This window comes from Balaenoptera acutorostrata, chromosome 5, assembly GCF_949987535.1.
Source record: "Balaenoptera acutorostrata chromosome 5, mBalAcu1.1, whole genome shotgun sequence".
NCBI lineage: Eukaryota > Metazoa > Chordata > Mammalia > Artiodactyla > Balaenopteridae > Balaenoptera > Balaenoptera acutorostrata.
The window spans coordinates 130,939,071-130,961,442 of NC_080068.1; the positions used below are offsets into that span (position 1 = coordinate 130,939,071).

Here is a 22,372-nt window from a genome sequence, read left to right on the forward strand (position 1 = left end):
TACCTAGCAGAAAAAGAATCAATGGAAAGATAAAGGAGGTAGATTTTCCAATGGAGTGGATGGTCTTGTGAGATAGTTAAGTTCTTGTCAACAGAGGTATAAAGCAAAAGCTATATGTCCACTTTAAAAGAATATAAAATGATTCTTGCTTTGGATAGAAAGAAGTCCTTAATAACCATTAAGAGCCTTCCTATTGTAAAATCCTATTCTGCTTAATTTATGTTAGACAAACTTCACATTTTAGTAAAAGGTCACATTTAAGGTTGTTAACATTTTCCGAATGTTTTCATTTCACAAGTGTTGTCATCACATTTGAGCAGGCTTCTTCACTGTCCATGGTCTAATGATCAGTCTTTGTCTTTTTTAACCAGGTAAAAAAATCAAGAATATAAAAGTTTTGGCGATCCATTTAAAATTTGAGAACCACTGTACTAATGTATCACGCATCATTTGGAAAAAACACAATTTAAGTGATTCCACATTTTTAGGTTCTTAAAGTACTTCCAATTTTTCACTATCAAAACATTACTATAATGAATATATTTATTCATATATTTTTATATACTGTTTCTTAGGACAGATTCCTAGAATCTATGTGATGTCACCATCTAATTAATTGGTTAAAGGATATGAACATTTCTAGGGCTCTTACTGCCAAACTGCCCTCCAGAAAGATTTTTACAAATCACACTATTATAGGAGAACAAAATACTCCAAACTAAAAATATTTAGTTAGGTACTTGATATTGTACTAGTGCTACTGGCTCCCAAAGCAACTATACTTGAGATACACAGAACCTTTTGCACCTAATTTTAATTCTGCTTTATCATGCTGTTTAGTAATAATAATGATAAAGATGATAAAAATAATAGGTAGATTTATGATCCATTTACACATAATAATCTTAGAGCTGTTTATTAGCACTAAATACAGCTTTCGTTGCTAATCACATTATAAAACCCTATGTACACTAGGCACTGTTTTGATTATCTTGTGTTCAAAAGATTTCTAACCACTGAAGATCAATTTACTGCCAACATAAATAACGCAGTAGAGACTTAGGCATTCTTCTCCAAAGCTGAGTTTCTCCAGAATGCAACTTCTTACTGATATACAAGAAAACCATGAAATCCAAGATTACCTTTTGTTTTTGACTTTCAACTACATGAATCTGGGCTTCAGTCATATGTTCCTGGTAAAGTTTCTGTAGTCTCTCCAGCTCCTGAGAAACAGTCTGCCAGAGTTCTACAGCCTGAGTTTTTTCCTATAAAAGAAAAACATTTCAGAACTCATTAAATTATTAGCAGGCTACTGCATAGTACAAATGAATCATGTTCTTTTACAGAATGAGTTTTGTATATAAAGTCACAAAATAAAAATAGAACTTGTCTAAGATCGTATAGTTGTAATATTTTTGATGATATAAAGTTGTAAATAAAATTATTTAGAGGGACTTCCCTGGTGGCACAGTGGTTAAGAATCTGCCTGCCAATGCAGGTGACGTGGGTTTGAGACCTGGTCTGGGAAGATCCCACATGCCGCGGAGTAACTAAGCCCGTGCGCCACAACTACTGAGCCTGACGAGCCAAAACTACTGAAGCCCATGCGCCTGAGGTCCATGCTCCGCAATGGGAGAGGCCACTGCAAATGAGAAGGCCACGCACCACAACGAGGAGCAGTCCCCACTCGCTGCAACTAGAGAAAGCCCGTGTGCAGCAATGAAGACCCAACGCAGACAAAAATAAATAAATAAATAAATTTATTTAAAAAATTATTTAGAGAATAAACCTAAAGATGAAAGTCCTTACTTTGAAATTTTCTTTTTATTCAGATTTAATAGCTAAAATTAAAACCTTTCAATCACTTTCTTGTTCCAGAAAGTGTAAGCCATAGAAATTACTGATGAAAACTGTCCCTGGTAAAATACAAGAGGTTTTTTTCTGACTGAAAAAGTAATAAATGTTTATCATAGAAAATTAGGAAAGTATGGAAAAATAGAGAAGAAAATAAAATTACCTAATATTTTTTAGCACCTGATAATAAATACTGCTAACATCTGGATATAAACATCTTTATGAATGTTGGATGTACTCTTGTTTACAAATGTGATTGGGGGGGGAGAATTTTGTATTTTTTTTCTTTAAAAAAACTGGGAATCACATAGTGTGCTGTTTGTATTGTCTATTTTTCACCTGGAATTTTATAATGAGAATTTTTTCAGGTCATTAACTATTCTTTCAATATAGTAATTCTCAAAAGTGATATTGGGGACCCCTGAAGACAAAATTTTGTTCATAATAATATGAAGACATTATTTGCCTTTTTCACTCTCATCCTCTCATGAGTGTACAGTACAGTTTTCCAAAGTTTATATGATGTACTGTGTAATGTTGTCATTGCTCTGATGGCTACCAAAATGCACTCTTATGCTCCCATTTGTTTCTAAAAATGTCTTAGTTTTAATTAGTAATATGATAAATAACCCCCCCCCAAAAAAAACTCTCTGGAGTCCTCAATAATTCTTAAGCACATTGAAGAGGGGTCCTGAAACCAAAAAGGTTGAGAAACTTTAAGCTAGCATATAAAAAGCATTATTCTCTCTTTTTTTCTTTTTTGCATGTACTTTTTAAAAATTGAAGTATAGCTACCTCAGCAAGCTGTTGATAGAATCAAGAAGAAACCTTCATGTCTTTGTCCCTAAAGCCCAAGCTTCTAAATCCCAGGTCAGAGCTAATTCTCTCAGTTTTAGTAAGTAGGTAAGAAGGTGTAGTGAAAAGATATGCATTTTTGGAACATAATGAGTATACATTTCAAATAAATATACATTTATAAGCTTTAAGGAAACTATTTCTGAGGCATAACATGCATTCAGAAACACACAAATCATCAATTTGTACATTGAGTGCACCCATGTAACCAGCACCCAGTTCAAGAAAGAGAACATTATTACCAGCAGCTAGAAGCCAGTTGCCCCTTTCTTACAGATACTACAATCCTCCCAAAATAACCTTTATCCTGACTTTTAAAAGTATTGATTAGTTTTACCCAAAACGTATGTAGTTTAAAAATATGTAGACAAAAGCAGAATCTGGAGCCAGAATCTGGGTTGGATTTCTAATTCTGGCTGAATGACCCTGTACAATTCATTTTATTTCCTTAAGACTGCTTTCTTTTCAGTAGAATAGTCATAAAAATGCCTCATAACTCAAAAGACTGCAGTTTCCCAAACGTGCCTGATGGTAAGAAGAAAGCCCAGATTCTCCTAAGCCAGTGGTTCTCAAAGGACTAGTATCAATACCTTAGAACCTGTTAGAAATGTAAATTATTGAGCCATATCCTAGACTTCTTGAATCAAAAACTTGGGGGAGGGGGTGACAATCTTTATTCCAGTAAGCCCTCGGGTGATTACGATACACACCAAAATTTGAGAACCACTGTACTAATGTATCACGCATCATTTGGAAAAAACACAATTTAAGTGATTCCACATTTTTAGGTTCTTAAAGTACTTCCAATTTTTCACTATCAAAACATTACTATAGGGCTTCCCTGGTGGCGCAGTGGTTGAGAATCTGCCTGCTAATGCAGGGGACACGGGTTCGAGCCCTGGTCTGGGAAGATCCCACATGCCACGGAGCAGCTGGGCCCGTGAGCCACAGCTACTGAGCTTGCGCGTCTGGAGCCTGTGCCCCGCAACGGGAGGGGCCGCGATAAGTGAAAGGCCCGCGCACCGCGATGAAGAGCGGTCCCCGCACCGCAATGAAGAGTGGCCCCCGCTTGCCGCAACTGGAGAAAGCCCTCGCACGAACCGAAGACCCAACACAGCCAAAAATAAAATAAATAAATAAATAAAGTAGCTATAAAATTAAAAAAAAAAAATGTTTAAAAAAAAAAAAAAAACATTACTATAATGAATATATTTATCCATATATTTTTATATACTGTTTCTTAGGACAGATTCCTAGAATCTATGTGATGTCACCATCTAATTAATTGGTTAAAGGATATGAACATTTCTAGGGCTCTTACTGCCAAACTGCCCTCCAGAAAGATTTTTACAAATCACACTATTTATAGGAGAACAAAATACTCCAAACTAAAAATATTTAGTTAGGTACTTGATATTGTACTAGTGCTACTGGCTCCCAAAGCAACTATACTTGAGATACACAGAACCTTTTGCACCTAATTTTAATTCTGCTTTATCATGCTGTTTAGTAATAATAATGATAAAGATGATAAAAATAATAGGTAGATTTATGAACTCACACATGTGTTAGGCATTACCCTATGTGCTTAATTGGGATTCAAAATTTTAATTACCATAAGAACTCCATAAAATAAGAATTATTATAATCTCCATTTATAAATGAAGAAGGTGAAGCACAAAGATGTTTCCCAAGATCACAGAGCTAGAAAGGAGAATGGGGACCAAACTCAAGAAGTTTGACCAAACTTTTCTTCCAAAAGCTTGTGTGTTTCACAAAAGTAGGAGCCAACATTCTCCACTGTATATGATAAATACTAAGCACCGTGCCTCATATATAATAGACACCGAATAAATATTTGTGGAATGGATGAAGATATTTGACTCTTCTGTTAAATTCTCTAGACTTATTACTTTAATAAAGCATAATATAATAAAGAATTCTCCCTCTTACTCTCAATTTTCTACTATAAATTGTATTTTATTGAGTTTTAAATTTATTCAGTTTGGATTCACCTAGTCTTCACGCATGACACAAAGGGCTTTCAATCTAGTGATGGATACCAAAACAATTGTATGTGTTTTACTAGAACTTAATAATAAATTTAATAAACATGTATGTATAAGTAATATGCAGAATTAACATTTGACATTATTATTTTATGGATTTATTAACATTTTCTATTATTCATACTTTATAAAATTGCCTAAACTCTCACTCAGTTAAAATTCCATACTTATATACAAAATACATTTCAGATACTGTGGCAAAATTTGTTTTTAACAAATCTCCTTTTGCATTTTTGACTGGTCAAACTTGTACCTCACCAAAGCTTCTGTGAAGTAATGATACAAAATGTAGCAAAAGGTATCAGAAAAATAATATGTACCAAGTAAGATGGAGATGGAGAAAGGCAAAGACAGGAGAAGATAGGAGGAGAAAGAGGTGAGAAACGACAGAACAAGTGTGGTTTAAAAAAAAAAAAGAACAAAATTTAGCAATACAAATTATAGCAACAACAACAACAAAAAGAAATTATAGCAACAAAAGTACTACAGGGAGATGCTTTTTAGACATAAGATTTGTAGTTTCAAAAATAGAAAACAAAACAAAAAAACGAATCCTATCTAGTTTTGCACTCTTTTTTCTTTTTATAAATTAAAAAAATTTTTGGATTTATTGAGGTATGACTGACAAATAATCATTGTCTATATTGAAGGTGTACTTTTACATATGGTCTGTCACAATATTTTTCAAGAGTAATAAATGCATATTCTGCCACAGCTTTCAAAAGACATATTTAATACCTTGTTAGAAAGCATTTATAAGTTTACATTAATTTTCATTTATTTATATGTCAACATTAATAAATCCTTTCTGAAATACTAGTCTAGAACAGAGTAAAGAACATGCTTTTCTCATTATTTTTGCCTCTATTATATTTTTCAAATTCCTTCCCTTTACACATTAAAAAGAATTCAGTGCTACATAATGCTCCTTATCAAAATAGATACAACCTATGTGATTAACTTAAAATATCACTTTCAAAAGCAAAGAATTCCAAAACCAAATTTCCAAGGAATAAAAAAATATGACTTTTCATAGATATCTATAAAATCAAAATTGTAATAAAGAATTTCTAATCCCCATTTATAAAATGAAGAAATTGAGGCACACAGGAAGGTAGAAGAATGGGATTAAAATCCATAAAAGATATGAGATACCTAGGATGCAAAATTGTAAATTAAAATAAAATTCCCTTACATATAACCAAAAAAAATTGTGGTGCTGAAAACAGGATATATACAATATAGCTTCCCAAATATTTCAATTACCATGAAGGAGGAAAAAAGGAGAAAAAGTATAATTCTAAAAGAAGCATAACTTTAGAAAAATATAATTCTATAATCTTTGAAAATTGAAGAAAACAGTATCAAAAGAAAACGCAGGAAAATGAAAAATGTAAATTTAGGCAAGTAGATAATTGATTCTTTTCTTTAAAAATTTTCTTTGGCATTAAAATATTTTATAACACTTTAAAAATCATGCCAAAAGAATTATGATTCAGTTAAAATATATACATGGCAACTACATTTATAACATACAGGGAGGGCACATATTACAAGTTTTGTTACCTGTTAACTATTTTTCAAACTGTAGAAAATCATTATGCTAACAATTTCAATATTCTGTTATTATCATTCATAAATAATGATTGACTATAGATTTTTTAGAAACTCTGTTTATTTAGGATATAATTCAATACATATATCACTCACTTGATTGGCCAGTTGTAGTTGTTCTTGAAGATTCCTGACTGTTTCATCATCTGTATATATCTCATTTCCCATCTCTGTGCCAAAGGGAATGGCCTCCAATTGCTTTTCAACAGCATCTTTTAATTCACTGTGCAACCTTTGGAACAAACAGTTAACACAACAATAATCTAATTTTGGTAATAGTAATTACTGTTTCAGGTCAACTAAATAAACATTTGGGTCAAAAAATCACTATTTACAAAAAAATCATTTTTAAGTCAACCTCTAAATTTAGAAGTGTTTTAAAACCATTAAATAATGTGGTATAAGAAAAAATACATCACGATTGTGAATGAATTAAATTTGTCATAATTAATTCAAACATACATAATTCAGTTTGTCCTAGGAAGATTTTAATTTTTTAAAGAGGTAAAATTCTGAAATTATACCTTATTAATTGACAAGTCATTCAGAAAAAAATGTTAAATATGATAATTTCATCTAGTTACTTAAATGGAAAGGGAATTTTAAATCTTGTAGAATTACTGTTAATTTCTTCATTGTGTTTCACAAAACTCACCTGATTTCTCACTAGTTCCAGTTTATAAAGCATAGAATAAAATTCTTGATGGTTATGAAATCAAGATTAGAGGCTTTACTTGCCAGCACTTTCTTACATAAGCTTGACCATAACTCTGAAAGCCTTAAATTCAACTTTAACTTTACATTAAAGTAAATTACAAGTATTTCATGCTTTGAAATTACACCAAAAAAAAAAAAAAAAGCATAGAAAGGTTCAACTTAAAAGAGTGATTAGGTGTTTATGTCAAAATGATGTACTCCTAGAAGGAAAAATGTTTTTTAATATCAGAAAAACTTAGAAACACTGAATTTATACAATTATAACCAGAAAACATTATTTATAATAAACACATCTCAAAGTAAAAATTTCCCAAAGGAATTGCATCCATCTCTCTAAAATAATTTAAACAGAATTATCTACTAATACTACAATCTCCATTGAAACTAGAAAAACGCAATCTTAAATTTTAAAACATATTTATTGAAAACAAAGTTCATCAAATAAGCCACAAGACAATAACCTCAGGTATCAGTGGGGCAAGGGGAGGGGGGAAAGGCAGTATAGGGATACTGGATTAAGAAATACAAATTATTAGATATAACATAAGCTAAGAAGATATGTTGTACAACACAGGGAATATAGCCAATATTTTATCATAACTATAAATGGAGTATAACCTTTAAATATTGTGAATCACTATATTGTACACCTGTAACTTATATAATACTGTACAGCAACTATACTTCAATTAAAAAAAAAAAACTAAACAAAAAAAAGAACCCTTAATAGTTACAGGCATATTGCCTATACCCAAACTGCCTGAATTTGAAACCAGTATCTCATTTCGTTAGCTATGTGACTTTGGACAAGTTCCTTAACCTCCTTTGGCCTCAGTTTCCCAATCTGTAAAATGTAAATGTCACCTATTAATACTGCTTATTCTCTTCTGGAATTTTTTTTTTTAACCGTTCTGTACAGTGTTTCTCTCTTTCTCAGTCTCAGTGGAATTTTCATCTCTCCAAACTTTAACTTTTGGAATTTAGTCCTTGGATGGCTTTCATCAATGTCTTATAGTTTTTGGAACACAGGTCTTGTGCCTCTTTAGGTAGTTTTATTCCTAGCTATTTTATTCTCTTTGATGTGAAGGTAAATTGGGGGTTGTTTCCTTAACTTATCTTTCTGATACTTCATTGTTAGTGTATAGACATGCAACAGATTTCTGTATGTTAACTTTGTATCCTGAAACTTTACTGAATTCATTAATGAGCTCTAGTTTTCTGGTGGCATCTTTAGGATTTTCTATGTATAGTAGACATTTTACCTCTTCCCTTCTGATTTGGATACCTTTGATTTCTTTTTCTTGTCTGATAGCTGTGGCTAGGTCTTCCAATACTATGTTGAATAAAAGTGGTGAGAGTGGGCATCCTTGTCTTGTACCTAGATTGTACATCTCTAGGTATTTATCTGTATCTTCTTGGTTCTCCATTTTATTGGTGTATAATTTTTCACAGTAATCTCTTATGATCTTTCATATTTCTGTATTGTCAGTACAGAAATATGAATCTGTAACTTCTCTTTCATTTCTGATTTGGGTCCTTTCTTTTTCTTAATGACTCTGGCTAAAGGTTTATCAATTTTGTTTATCTTTTCAAGGAACCAGAGCTTAGTTTCACTGATTTTCTCTATTTTTTAAAAGTCTCTATTACATTTATTTCTGCTCTGATCCTTTTCTTCTACTAACTTTAGGTTTTATTAGTTCTTTTTCTAGTTCCTCTAGGTGTAACGGTAGATTGCTTATTTGAGATTTTTCTTACTTCCTAAGGTAGGCCTATATTGCTAGAAACTTCCCTCTGAGAACAGCTTTTCCTGCTTCCCAAAGCTTTTCCACCATTCTATTTCTATTTTAATTTGACTCCAGGTATTTTTTGACTTCCTGTTTGATTTCTTCAGTGACCCATTGGTTGTTTAGTAGCATATTGCTTAGCCTCTACTGGTTTTTTTTTTTTTGGTAGTTTTTTCATTGTAATTGATTTCTAGTCTCATAGCATTGTGATTGTAAAAGATGTTTAATATAATTTCAATATTCTTAATTTTACCGAGACTTACTTTGTGACCTAGTATGTGCTCTATCCTGGAAAATGTTCTATATGTAGTTGAATGTTTATTCTGTTACTTTTGGGATGGAATGTTTTATACATACATATATATACATAGATGTACATATAAATAAAGTCTATCTGATGTAAGGCTAGTGTTTCCTTATTGATTTTCTGTCTGGATGCATGATCTTCCATTGATGTAAGTTGGGTGTTAAAGTCCCATATTATTATTGTGTAACTCAACACAATTTCTCCCATTATGTCTACTTATATTTGATTTACATATTTAAGTGCGCCTAAGTTGGGACATAAATATTTACAATTATTATATATTGTTGGATTGATCCCATTATCATTATGTAATGTCCTTCTCTGTCTCTTGTAACAGTCTTTGTTTTAAACTCTATTTTGTCTGATATAAGAACTGCTATCCCAGCTTTCTTTTTGTTTCCATTTGCATGGAAAACTTCTTTCCATACTTTCACTTTCCATCTCTGTGTCTTTAGATCTAAAGTGAGTCTCTTCTAGGAAGCATATATATAGTTCTTCTTTCTGTATCCATTCAGTCACTCTAAGTCTTTTGACTGGAGCATTTAGTCCAATACATTTAAAATAATTATTGATATGTATGTACTTACTGTCATTTTGTTCACTGTTTTCTGGTTGTTCTTGTGGTTCTCTCTTCTTCCTTTCTTTATTTTGCTCTGTATCCTTGTGATCTGCTGGATGACTACCTTTAGTGTTATAGTTTATAGTTTGGTGTTTAGATTCCTTTTTCTTTTTTGCATATCTATTACAGATTTTTGGTTTGTGGTTACAATGAGGTTCATATATAACTATATTTATAAAGATATATATATATAAAATAAATAATATATATTTTAAATTCATTCATATATGATTATTTTAAGTTGATGATCCCTTAAGATCAAACCATTCTGACAACCCTGCATTTTTAAAATCTCCTGCCATGTTTAATGTTTTTGATACATTTTATAACTTTTTGTGGGGTGTATCCCTTAAATACTTGTTGTGGAAATAGATGCTTTTACTACTTTTGTCTTTTAACCTTCCTACTAGCTTTATAAGTGGATGATCTATTTTACTGTATGTTTGTCTTTACCAATCAGATTTTTCTTTGCACAGTTTTCCTATTTCTAGTTGTAGCCCTTTCCACTTAGAAAAGTCCCTTTAATATCTATTGTAAAGCTGGTTTAGTGGTGCTGAACTCTGTAGCTTTTGCTTGTCTGTAAAACTCTTTATCTCTCCTTCAAATTTGAATGATAGCCTTTCTGAGTAGAGTATTCTTGGTTGGTATGTTCATCAATTTGAATCAATTGTGCCAATCCCTTCTGCTCACAAAGTTGCTGCTGAAGAGTCAATTGATAGCCTTATGGGAGTTCCCCTGTATGCTACTAGTTGCTTTTCCCTTGCTTCTTTTAAGATTCTCTCTTTATCTTTAATTTTTGCCATTTTAATTACAATGTGTCTTGGTGTGGACTTCTTTGGGTTCATTTTGTTTCGGACTCTCTGTGCTGCCTGGACCTGCATGTCTACTTCCTTTCCCTGGTCAGGAAAGTTTTCAGCTATTATTTCTCCATATAACTCCTCTGCCCTTTTCTCTCTATTTCCTCCTTCTGAAACTCCTATATTTTGAATGTTATTATGCTTGATGTTGTCCCAGAGGTCTCTTAAACTGTCCTCTTTTTAAAAAACTCTTTTTTCTTTTTTTGTTCAGTTCGGGTGATTTCTTCTACTTTGTCATCCAGTTCACTGATCTGTTCCTCTGTATCATATACTCTACTGTTAATTCCTTCTAGTGTATTTTTTATTTCAGTTATTATCTTCTTCAGCTCTGTTTACTTCTTTATATTTTTTAACTATTTGTTAGAAACTTCTAACTTCTCACTGTGTTCATTCATTCTTCTCCTGAGTTCACTGAGCACCTTTTTTTTCATAGAAAATTGTTTATTTCACTTACAGTTTCACATTTATCAGCACAGAGTTACACAGTTTTCTCTAAACATTTTCAAGTGTCTGTATTTCTCATTTTGTGATTATTTTACAAACTCAAATATATGTATTTAGTTAATAATAAAGATAACATCAGATCAGTGGAGAAAGGAAAGATGATTAGAAAATAAAACTCTGACAGCTATTTATGAGAAAGCAAATATCTTGAATATAAGGTGAATATGTACTCACATATTCTTTTTTTTTTTTTTTACAAGACAGGCTTTATCAATTGTGATTTATCTGTATTAAATGTAATTGTATCAAATTTTAGCTTCTGCCAGAGTGAATTTTTTTTTTAAACATCTTTATTGGAGTTTAATTGCTTTACAATGGTGTGTTAGTTTCTGCTGTGTAACAAAGTGAATCAGCTATACATATACATATATCCCCATATCTCCTCCCCCTTGAGTCTCCCTCCCACCCTCCCTATCCCACCCCTCTAGGTGGACACAAAGCACCGAGCTGCAATGAGCATCTTTATTATCATTCTTTTGAACTCTTTATCAGGTAGATTGCTTATCTCCACTTGGCTTAGTTCTTCTGGGGTTTTGTCTTCATTTGGAACATATTCCTTCCCTCCTTGTTCTGCCTAATTTTCCATGTTTATTTCTAAGTATTAAGTAGGTCAGTTATGTTTCCAGATGTTGGAGAAGTGGTCTTAGGTAAGAGACAGCCCACATATGGGGCCCAGCAGCACTTGACCCCATATGTGGGCTGTGTGGGCCCTTCTGTGTGATGAGGCTGACTACTCTTGGCACACTGGTAGACAAGGCTCATCCCTAGGCTGGTTGGCTGCTATGCCCTGCCTTGCATGGTGGCTGCTGGCCTGCTGGTGGGCAGGCCAGATTTTGGCATTGTTGGATGCACAGGCTGGGAGGTCCTTGGGTAGATGCTGGCCCACTAGCGGGCAGTATTGGGTTCTGGTACAGCTGGTCACATGACCTGGCAGGGGGGTGGGTCTCAGCCCAGTGGTATACAGATCTAGTTCCCTGGGTGCTGGCTGTGGGACCCAGGGGGTCCAGTGCTGGTGTCAGCCTACTGGTGGGTGGGGCCACATCCTAATGAAGCTGGCTCTGGGGCTCTGGAGATTCTGGGGCTGGTCCTGGCTAGCTGATGGGCAGGGCTGGGTCCTGGTGTGGCTGGCAGCAAGGCCAGGGGTGTTCCAAGGCTGGTTCTGACCTGATGGTGGGTAGAGTTGAGCCCCAGGGTACCTGGGTGTGGGTGTTGGGGAGGCCTGGGGTTGGTTCCGGCCCACTGGTGGGTGGAGCCAGGTCCCTGCAAGGCTGGCTGCTCACCCGGGAGGTACTGGAACTGGAGCTTCTCTGCTGTTGGGCAGGCAGGCCCCCAGCGCTAGTAGGCTAAAGGGAGGACTCCAAAATGGCACTTGCCAGCACCAGTGTCCTCATGGTAGAATGAACTCCCCAAAATGGCTGTCGCCAATGTCATCAGGAAGAGTCCCAGTTGCCCCGCCTCTCCAGGAGACTCTACGAGATCAGCAAGTGGGTCTTAACAGGCTCCTTCAAATTACTGTCTCAGTTCTGGGACTCAGAGCATGTGAGATTTTGTGTATACGCTTTAACAGTGGAGTTTCTGCTTCCTACAGTCCTCTGGCTCTCCCATATGCAAGTCCTGCTGGCTTCCAAAGCCACAAGTTTTGAGGGCCTGTCTTTCTAGTGCAGGACCCTCAGCTTGGGAGCCTGATGTGGAGCTTGGACCCCTCGCTCCTTAGGGAGAACTTCTGTGATTGTGATTATCCTCCCATTTGTGGGTCACCTACCTGAAAGTGCGGGTCTTGACTACATTATGTCTTTGGCCCCTCCTACCCATCTTGTTTTGGTTCTTTCCTTGTATCTTAGGCTGTGAAAAATCTTTTCTGCTAGTCTTCAAGTTATTCTCATTGCTGGCTGCTCTGTAAATAGTTGTAATTTTGGTGTGCCTAGAGGAGGAGGTGAGTTCAGGGTCTTCGTACTCCATCACCTTGGACACACCTTGCAAGGTCATTTTTATAGTCCTGCACTGTCATGCAAAGCAAGGGCCACCTATATGCATCAGTAGTTTATTTTTGTTTTAATATCTGAAGTATTTGGGGTAGGGGTGTTTAATCTTACAATTTGCAATCCTGCTGTCTCTTGCCTGATGTACCCTAATTCTCCAAATGTTTTATAATTTTGGGTTTAGTTTGCTGTTCTTTTCCTAACCTGTTCAGCAAATTCTTAGAGACCACTGATTTTCAGACTTCTTTTCTAATATATGCACTTAAGAGTATGGATTTCCCTCTAAGAATGGCCTTAACTGCAACCCACAGTTTTTATGCTGTATTTTCACTATCTATCAGCTGAAAATATTCTCCAGCTTTCATGGTTAATTCTTTGACCTATGAGTAATATTTAAAAGCATACTGCTTAATTAGAAACAGCTGGGAATTTTCTGATTCCTTTTTTCTTTTCTTTTTTTTAAAAAAACTGATTTCTAATACAATTTTCACTGTTAGTAAGGAACAGAATCTGAGTACTTAAAAAATCTGAGAGTCGCTTTCTTTTTTTCCTTTAAATATTTATTTATTTTGGCTGCACCAGGTCTTAGTTATGGCACACGGGATCTTCGTTGTGGAAGACTGCAGCATGCAGACTTCTTGGTTGCAGCACGCAGACTTCTTAGTTGCAGCATGTGAACTCTTAGTTGCGGCATGCATGTGGGATCTAGTTCCCTGACCAGGGATTGAACCAGGGCCCCCTGCATTGGGAGCACAGAGTCTTACCCACTGGACCACCAGGGAAGTCCCGAGAGTTACTTTCTGAATTCGTCAACTTTGGAACTGTTTTATGTGTACTTAAAAAGAATATGTATTTTGAAGGTATTAGGTATTTGTCTGTTAAGCAGGTTTGTTAATTGCATGGTTCAAATATTATTTTTTGAGTTTTTCTTTCAATTACTAAGGAGCAATATGTTTATATTTCCTGCTATCTAGTGGATTTGTCTGTTTTGCCATTCAATGCTATCACTGAATTTTTCTAATCTAGAAAAACAGAAAACTTGAAATTTTCTATTCTGAGGCTTTGTTACTGGGTACTTGCAAATATTTTTAAAATAAATAAATTTATTTATTTGTTTGTTTATTTATTTTTAGCTGCGTTGGGTCTTCATTGCTGTGTGCAGGTTTTCTCTAGTTGCGGCAAGCGGGGGCTACTCTTTGTTGTGGTGCACAGGCTTCTCATTGCGGTGGCTTCTTCTGTTACGGAGCATGGGCTCTAGGAGTGCGGGCTTCAGTAGTTGTGGCGCGCAGGCTCAGCAGTTGTGGCGCACAGGCTTAGTTGCTCCGCGGCATGTGGGATCTTCCCAGACCAGGGCTTGAACCCACGTCCTCTGCATTGGCAACTGGATTCTTAACCACTGTGCCACCAGGCAAGTCTCTAGGTACTTGCAAATTTAAAACTGTTATATCTTTTATCATTATGAAATATCCTTTTTTATTACTTCATTTTTCTACTCTATTATCTTGGTTGGCAGTTACATTATCTTGGTTGGCAGTTGGCTTTACTTTTAAAGATTAAAACATGCATCATTGAGTTATCAAACTCTAAAATAAATTAGTATTATATTTCTTTTGGGTAATGCTAGAACCTGAGAATATTTTAACTCCAAATGACCTTTCCCTAAATTTATGATATTGCTGCCTTATATTTAATTCTCTACAGATATTTTAGAGACATTATTATTGTTTTAGAATAGCTGATGTTCATTAGACTTTCTCCCATGGGCACCATTTCCCATAATTCTAAGCTTTCCTCTGGGATTATTTTCTTTTTGTAGAATATCTTTTTAGGATTTTCTTTAATTTTGCTAATGATAATGCTCTCAATTTCTTTTCATCTGACCTTTCTTCTGATGGATATTTCACTGGGTAAAGAATTCTACATTGACAGTTTTTCTTTCAGCACTTTAAAAATATTCCACTGTCTCCTGATTTCCAGTATTTCTGTTGAGAAGTCAGTTAATATCTTATTGCAGCTAGATAATAAGAAGATAAGCTCATTCTGCTGTTAAGCTTTTTCTTTTTCTTTGGTTTTCTTTGATTTTATAATAATGTACCTAGGTACAGTACTTTTGTATTATCCTGCTTACGATGCATGGTGTGTTCTTAATCTGTGGATTGATGTCTCTCTGTCCTCTCTTTCTGGGACTCAAGCTATATGACTTTTAGCTGTTTTCATTATTTCCCATATGTCTCTTACTTTTTATTTATTTATTTAGTTAGTTAGTTAGTTAGTTAGTTAGTTCTGCATTTTCTATCCCCTTCTCTCTCTGACCTTCATTCTGAATATTTTCTTCTGACTTGGGTTGCATTCCATTAATTCTCTCTTCAGTTATGTCTGATTTCCATTATTACTGCAATTTTCAGTTCTAGAATTTCTATTTGGTTCTTTAAGAGTTTTTAGTTCTCTTATAGAAATTCTCAAAATTGTGTCTTATTTCATTGAACATAGTGCATAGTTATTTTAAAGACCAAACTGTGGATCTGCTTCTATTGTATACTATTTTTTTATGATTTTTTTAACCATGCTGTCTTCAATCTTCCCATTACCAGTTCTTTTTACGCCAGATATGAGCCAGATATCACAAGTAAAAAAGTACAGAGATATTCTGAGGCCTAGCAATGATGTTATCTTCCTCTAAAAGTCTTCCTTTTCTTTTTTCAGGTGGGGAGGGGTATTATCAATCCCTGATCATGTCATTTATAACATCATGTTGTATCAAACATCAGAGTCATGTTTTAGATCTTTTCAGGACTAGTCTAACTTGGGGGAGTCACTCTTACTTCAAAGCCTGTATGTTCCTGAGCCACCTACCCTCAAGTTTGATGGGCCTGAATTTCAATTCTTATTTCGCTAGCTCCATGAATTCGTTTCAAGCTCTGCTCAGTTTTCAACCTCTCTTCACCTCTTCTGACATTGGGAGATATATTTAAGGGAAAGTAACCCAAAATGCAGGCTCATATCCCTGGATTTCTTTCTTTTCTTGGTCTTTACCCTACAATTCTACACTGACTCCAATTCACTTTAAACAAATTTGATTTTTGTCAAATTTTTGTCAAGATTTTCTAGTTTTTGTCCAGATTCTCTAGTTTTCTCAGAAGGAGTCTGTGGCCATCACTGTAAACAAAACTATCTAACTTATTTTCAGTTAATTAAAAATGTTCTGAGTACTAGTTTGGCTGCATCTCACTAGTTTGATATGCTATTTATTTTATGTAGTTTTTAATTTTAGCTTTCCTCTTTATCTCAGTAGTTGAAAATGTAATTAGAAGAAATTCTTTACACTCACTTCTTGTTATTTCTAATTTATTGTAGGTGTGATTTATGTTTAATTTGTATGTATGTATGTGGTGCGGAGGGTCTGCAGCCCATGTCTATGTAAATGTTTCATGGGTCTTGAAAAACACAGTATATTCCTGTTGGTTCATATATGAGTAGTATAAACAGAAAAATATACACACATATACTCAAACTTGTTCTTTACTCTTTATATCTTTTACATTCCTGTTTATTTTTGCCCTTGTTTTCTTTGAAATATAATTTAGCTGCAATAATATATTTATAAATACTAAGCAAATACATGTTATCTAATTCTCCAAAGATCTTAGCAGTATAATTGAGAAAATAAAGCCATTTAAGTACTGCATAGGTTTAAGGAATTAGTCTTTTTCAAAGCATTATTTTTTATGTATGGTTAACAAATCTTGAAAATTAGATATCAATAATTTTAGTAAGTTCAACAAACATTTGAAGAGATATTATGTATAGGATAGTAAGATAGTTCTGGTCCTAGCTGTATTTATTCAAATATATAATCAAGTCAAAACGTAAGAACTGTAAGAAAATAAAGAGGAGAAAGTTCCATCATATTTGGTTGGCTTCATAGTAAGAGGAGAAATGAAGAGAAATCATACAAACCTTTGTAGAAGTAAATAGTGTTACCCTTATTAATAACATTAGTAGCACCACATTTCTCTGCATAGGTGCTTTATCTGCAGTCACCATCAACTAGCTGATCTCTATTTTCTAGTGCAAATGCTAAAAAAAAGTCAATCTTATTGGTTTAGTTAATTGCAGAACTGTTTTGCTGAGAGAAATGATATACAGACCACAATTAGGAAGCTGGACAATCAGGAAGTGGCTACACCAACTGCTGGTTCTAGGATCACACCTCTTTAGCTGAGATCCTGGTGTCAGGAAGTTACTGCCAGAGCTATTGCCTTCAGGAACACCCTGACTTAGCTCTGACAGAAGCAGCTGCCAGAATTATTGGCTCTAGAGCCACTCTACACTTGTTAGATTCTCATCCACAAAAATAGATTCTCATACACAGCTTCTCCTCCTACTTATCTCCTAATTTAGGTCTCTTACATGTGTTTATCATTAGCAGAACCTAATTCCTACCCTGAACTAGTTTTTAGTTTTCCAGCCTTTGCAGTACAAGAAGGTATACAAAAAGGAGGTGGAACAGATGTCAAGCCAATCTACTATACCTGCCATAAACTATTATTATAATTGTACAGTTTAATTAAATGTGACCCAAAGTGAAAAAAATAAAAATACAAAAGAGCTGGGGTTTTTTTTCTATGAAACCTAAACTGAATATGAAAGGCTCAGTAAAGATGAGTTGTTAAATAGCTGCTGTTGAATTAGAGGTAGGTAAAATAACTATAAAACGTCAGAAAATTTATAAAATCACAGAGGATCAAAAGGAGATCAAAAGGATCTCTAAGTTCTCACTCTTCCAAAGAAACTGAAACTGTAAATTATAAAGAATGAATTATCTTTATGGTTTATGTATAAAAGACAACAAAGAACTACAATTAGTAGGCTTACTCAAAGTAACCATCTTAGGCATTATATAAAAAAGATTAAATAAGTGCACATTTACATTAAGACAAAGTCAAAAAATTTTAAAGTATTCTACGCATGTCTTATGATTCTCCACTTCATTGCCTCTTTCAATCTGCAGACCATCTATTAATCTAGAAAGAAAGAGGGTTTGTACTATATTTTATGCTAGGTACAATGTAGTAAATCAAAAAAGTAACAGTGTTTCTGACCTCTTCCTGTTGACTATTTCATTGGATAAGATATTCCTGATAAAAAGTCTTTAAGAAAATAAATATTATCCTAAAATATAATATGATGCTTTACATTAAATTACTACATATCTATGCCTTTTAAGTTGTTACTTATGGTTTTTATTATTTTTCTATCTTACCACTTGCAGTATTACTTCAAAAGATATTTAAGAAGCACTTAACTATAATCATAAAAATATATAAACAATAAAACTGAAATCTAGTCCAAATCTCTCATTTCATAGATTAAGAAACTGAGATCCAAACGTATGGACACTAAGGGGTGAAAGCGGGGTTGGGGGGGATGAATTGGGAGATTGGGATTGACATATATACACTAATATGTATAAAATAGATAACTAATAAAAAAAAGACTTATTTAAGTAATAGAAGACATGAAACAGATTTGAATTCTTGTTTTAATGATTTAATGTACATATACATAAGCAAGTGTTTGCAATCCAAAGTAAAAGTAAAAAATGCCCTAACCAAGGTATAAAAATACTATAATGGAATGTGCAAAGATTTTTCAGAAAAGATCATATTTAAATCGGTTCCTAAGAATGTGTATAAGTTTAATGTATAGAGATGTGGGTGGTTTTCTCAGGCTGTTGGAAAATGTGAGCAGACAGAATGCTAAGTAAGTATGAGTGTTTGGAGAAATAAAGAATAATTTGCATGGAGGAAAAAAAAAAAAGAAACTGAGTTCCACCTCCTACACTGTTGGTGGGAATGTAAGTTGGTACAGCCACTATGGAAAACAGTATGGAGGTTCCTCAGAAAACTAAAAATAGAATGAACCATATGATCCAGCAATCCCACTCCTGAGAATATACCCAGACAAAACTATAATTCAAAAAGATACATGCACCCCTATGTTGATAGCAGCACTATTCACAATAGCCAAAACATGGAAACAACCTAAATGTCCATCAACAGATGAATGAATAAAGAAGATGTAGTACATATATACAATGGAATACTACTCAGCCATAAAAAAGAATGAAATAATGCCATTTGCAGCAACATGGATGCAACCAGAGATTATGATACTAAGTGAAGTAAGTCAGAAAGAGAAAGACAAATACCATATGACATCACTTATATGTGGAATCTAAAATATGGCACAAATGAACCTATCTACAAAACAGAAACAGACTCATAGATGTAGAGAACAGACTTGTGGTTGCCAAGGGGGAGGGGGGAAAGAGAGGGATAGACTGGGAGTTTGGGGTTGGCAGATGCAAACTATTACACTTAGAGTGGATAAACAACAAGGTTCTAATGTATAGCACAGGGAACTATATTCAATATCCTGTGATAAACCATACTGGAAAATAATATACGAAAAAGGAATGTATATATGTGTAAAACCGAGTCTCTCTGCTGTACAGCAGAGATCGGCACAACATTGTAAATCAACTATACTTCAGTAAAAAAAAAAAAACAAAAAACTGAGTTCCAGGTAGATTAAAGTATTAATACCAGGAAAATCACCCAGCCAGTAACTGCAGTCCTGAAATTATAACTAATTATCATTAATAGGCAATAGAATTTTGGCCAAGATGACTTTCTAAAAGTTTTGATCTCTGAGGTGACAAAGACAAATCAAATACAATTCTAACCAGTCTTTCTTTGAATTGAATTTATCATTGATAGTAAGATGCACCATTCTTTTACATACGATTAAAAATAAAAATTGCTGCTTATTAATCTTGACATGCCATTCACTATGGCTATATCCCAATTTTGTAGATCTTAAAATAGGGGAACGGGGAATAGTGTTAGGGAATCTTACAGTCGAGTAAGAGAGAAGATAGAGTAAGACAAATACAAACAATTAGAAAACATTCTAGACAACTGCCTGGTACAACCTCTCTACATGCCTTCCCTCACCTGACAGACATTTTTCATCCTGCCTTCCCTCACCTGACAGACATTTTTCATCCTTAAGTCCAAGCTTCCTCAGTGAAGGTATCCACATCCTTGCCATGGTGTAGTGTTTCTTTTGGGGATTCATACAGAACAGTCTGATAACTAGAATTGTTGCTTCCCTTCTTCTGCTCCTACAGTGAATCGTATATATTCTTTCCAGAAAAATTTGGAATTTTCAAGTTCTAAATGCAATTGAATTCAATCCTTCAACAGTGCACCCTCCTCCTCTGCTTAAAACCCTTGAAGAGCCCCCTACGCCATCTGTAAGACAAGTTTAAATTCCTTAGCAGCGCATATAAGATCTTATATGATCTGCTCCCTGCCCACCATCCCAGTCTTATGCCTAATTCCCCTATACAAATACGCTGAGATATAACCACAGTAAATGATCTGTATTTTAATAAACATACGATTTTTCATTTGATGAACTCCTACTCATTCTTAAAGACTCTGTTCAAACTTCATCCTCTCACTTAAGCCTTCTCTGATGTCTCCAGCCAGAGTGGTATCTTCAACAATTACAATCTAATGTATATATTGGACATGTTATAGTTAACACCATCTGCCATGCACAGACTTAAGTAATCCTTGACCATAACCCATGCTCTGGGGAATAGCGCAGGCTATTTTTTACAGAGGGAAGTCAATGATTAGACTAAAGTTTTGCATATTTCTCAAGGGCAGCCCTATCATACGCTGACTGGCATGAAGCGTTCTGAAAATAGAAGTGTTGGCCATTAGTAACCAACAAGAGTGGGTCCCTTCAGGATTTGACCTAAAGAACAGAGAGAATCAGCTTTTTGGTTGGAAGAATAGGAGCAGCTGCTATATGGAAAGGGGTGTCATTACTGAGGGGGACAATTAAGGCTGTATGAGACAACTGATAAGAGGAGCATATCCTCAGAGATGGTCCTAATTGTTTCCCAGTTCTAGCTGTATTCCATGTTCCTCCTTATCATACATTCCCATTTACTCAGAATGACCTGTTTCTATTTCTTGAAGCAAAAAGAGCCGAATATGAATATATGTATGTGTTTATGTTCTTAATATTTGCAATCATCCACTCAAAAAATATTTTTTGAGCATTTAATATGTATCAAGCACTGTTCAAAGGTGTTACGTATACAGTGGTAAACAGAATAGACAAGGGCCCTGCTCCATGAAGGATACATTCTAGTAGATAAGACAAATAATAACCAAGCAAATAAATAATTTCAGGTAGTAACAGGTACCACAAATAAAATTGGATAATAGAAAACAGAAAGTTGGGGAGGGAGGAACAGTGCTAGATAATGTGGTCAGGGAATGCCTGCCTGATTGAAGAGAAGGAGACAGTCCTGTGTAGGTCTGGAGAATAACATTCCAGGCAGAAGAAATAAGTAAAAGGTCTTCTAGTGGAAACTGGTTTGCCAGTTTTAAGAAAGCCAAAGTAAGACGGCCAGTGTGACTGGAGACTAGTCATCGAAGGAGGGTGTGGTAAGAGGCATATATGTATGTAAATATACAAACACAGACTTATTATAAACAGAGACATATACAGAAATCAGGGTAACTCTGAATTTATATAAGGTTATTAAAAAGAGAAATATTAAACTTTATAATGAAAGCTTAGGATTTGGGTGAACTTTTGGGGATGGTCTTCCTCACAGTATAATGGTGTAAATTAGCATCAGAACAGCAGGGTTTACCATGTAATTCCAGAGATATCTTTTCACTCTCTCATTGGAAAATAGATCAAATATATTCATCTTTTGCTATTATATAAATGAAGTTTTGGGGTAGAGAATACCATTTTTGGACAAGTACTGAAAAATAATGGCTTTATTACTATTTTTATAAATATACACATGAACTCCTTCTTCCCAAATTTCAAATAGACTATATTGTGTTCATAGGCTATTATCAACATACACTAATGATATAATAATTAGGGATGGTGAAATCAAATCTAAAATTACAACTCTGATCTATATTATTGTTTATTATTCAATTATCATTGGTCAATAAGAACAAATCAATGAAAATAGTGCTAAAAACAATTCTATTTTATAATGCTATTGAAATCTTCTAAATCATAAATATTTAGTTTTAATCTTAAAAAGATAAATATATTAGACTATCATAAAACAAAAACTTACAAACTTAGTAAAATAAA

At 34.3% G+C, this 22,372-nt stretch overlaps 1 protein-coding gene across 2 annotated transcripts in view; it reads right to left on the reverse strand.

Annotated features, from left to right (window-relative positions):
- SCLT1 (sodium channel and clathrin linker 1) overlaps positions 1-22,372 on the reverse strand; it is a 237,467-nt gene that overhangs the window by 148,031 nt on the left and 67,064 nt on the right. For both annotated transcript variants that reach the window (XM_057547507.1, XM_057547506.1), the window contains exons 6-7: positions 6,489-6,624; positions 1,143-1,265 (exon numbers count right to left, since the gene is read on the reverse strand). In XM_057547507.1, coding sequence (XP_057403490.1) covers positions 1,143-1,265; positions 6,489-6,624 — 259 coding nt within the window. The remainder of the gene's footprint in view (positions 1-1,142; positions 1,266-6,488; positions 6,625-22,372) is intronic.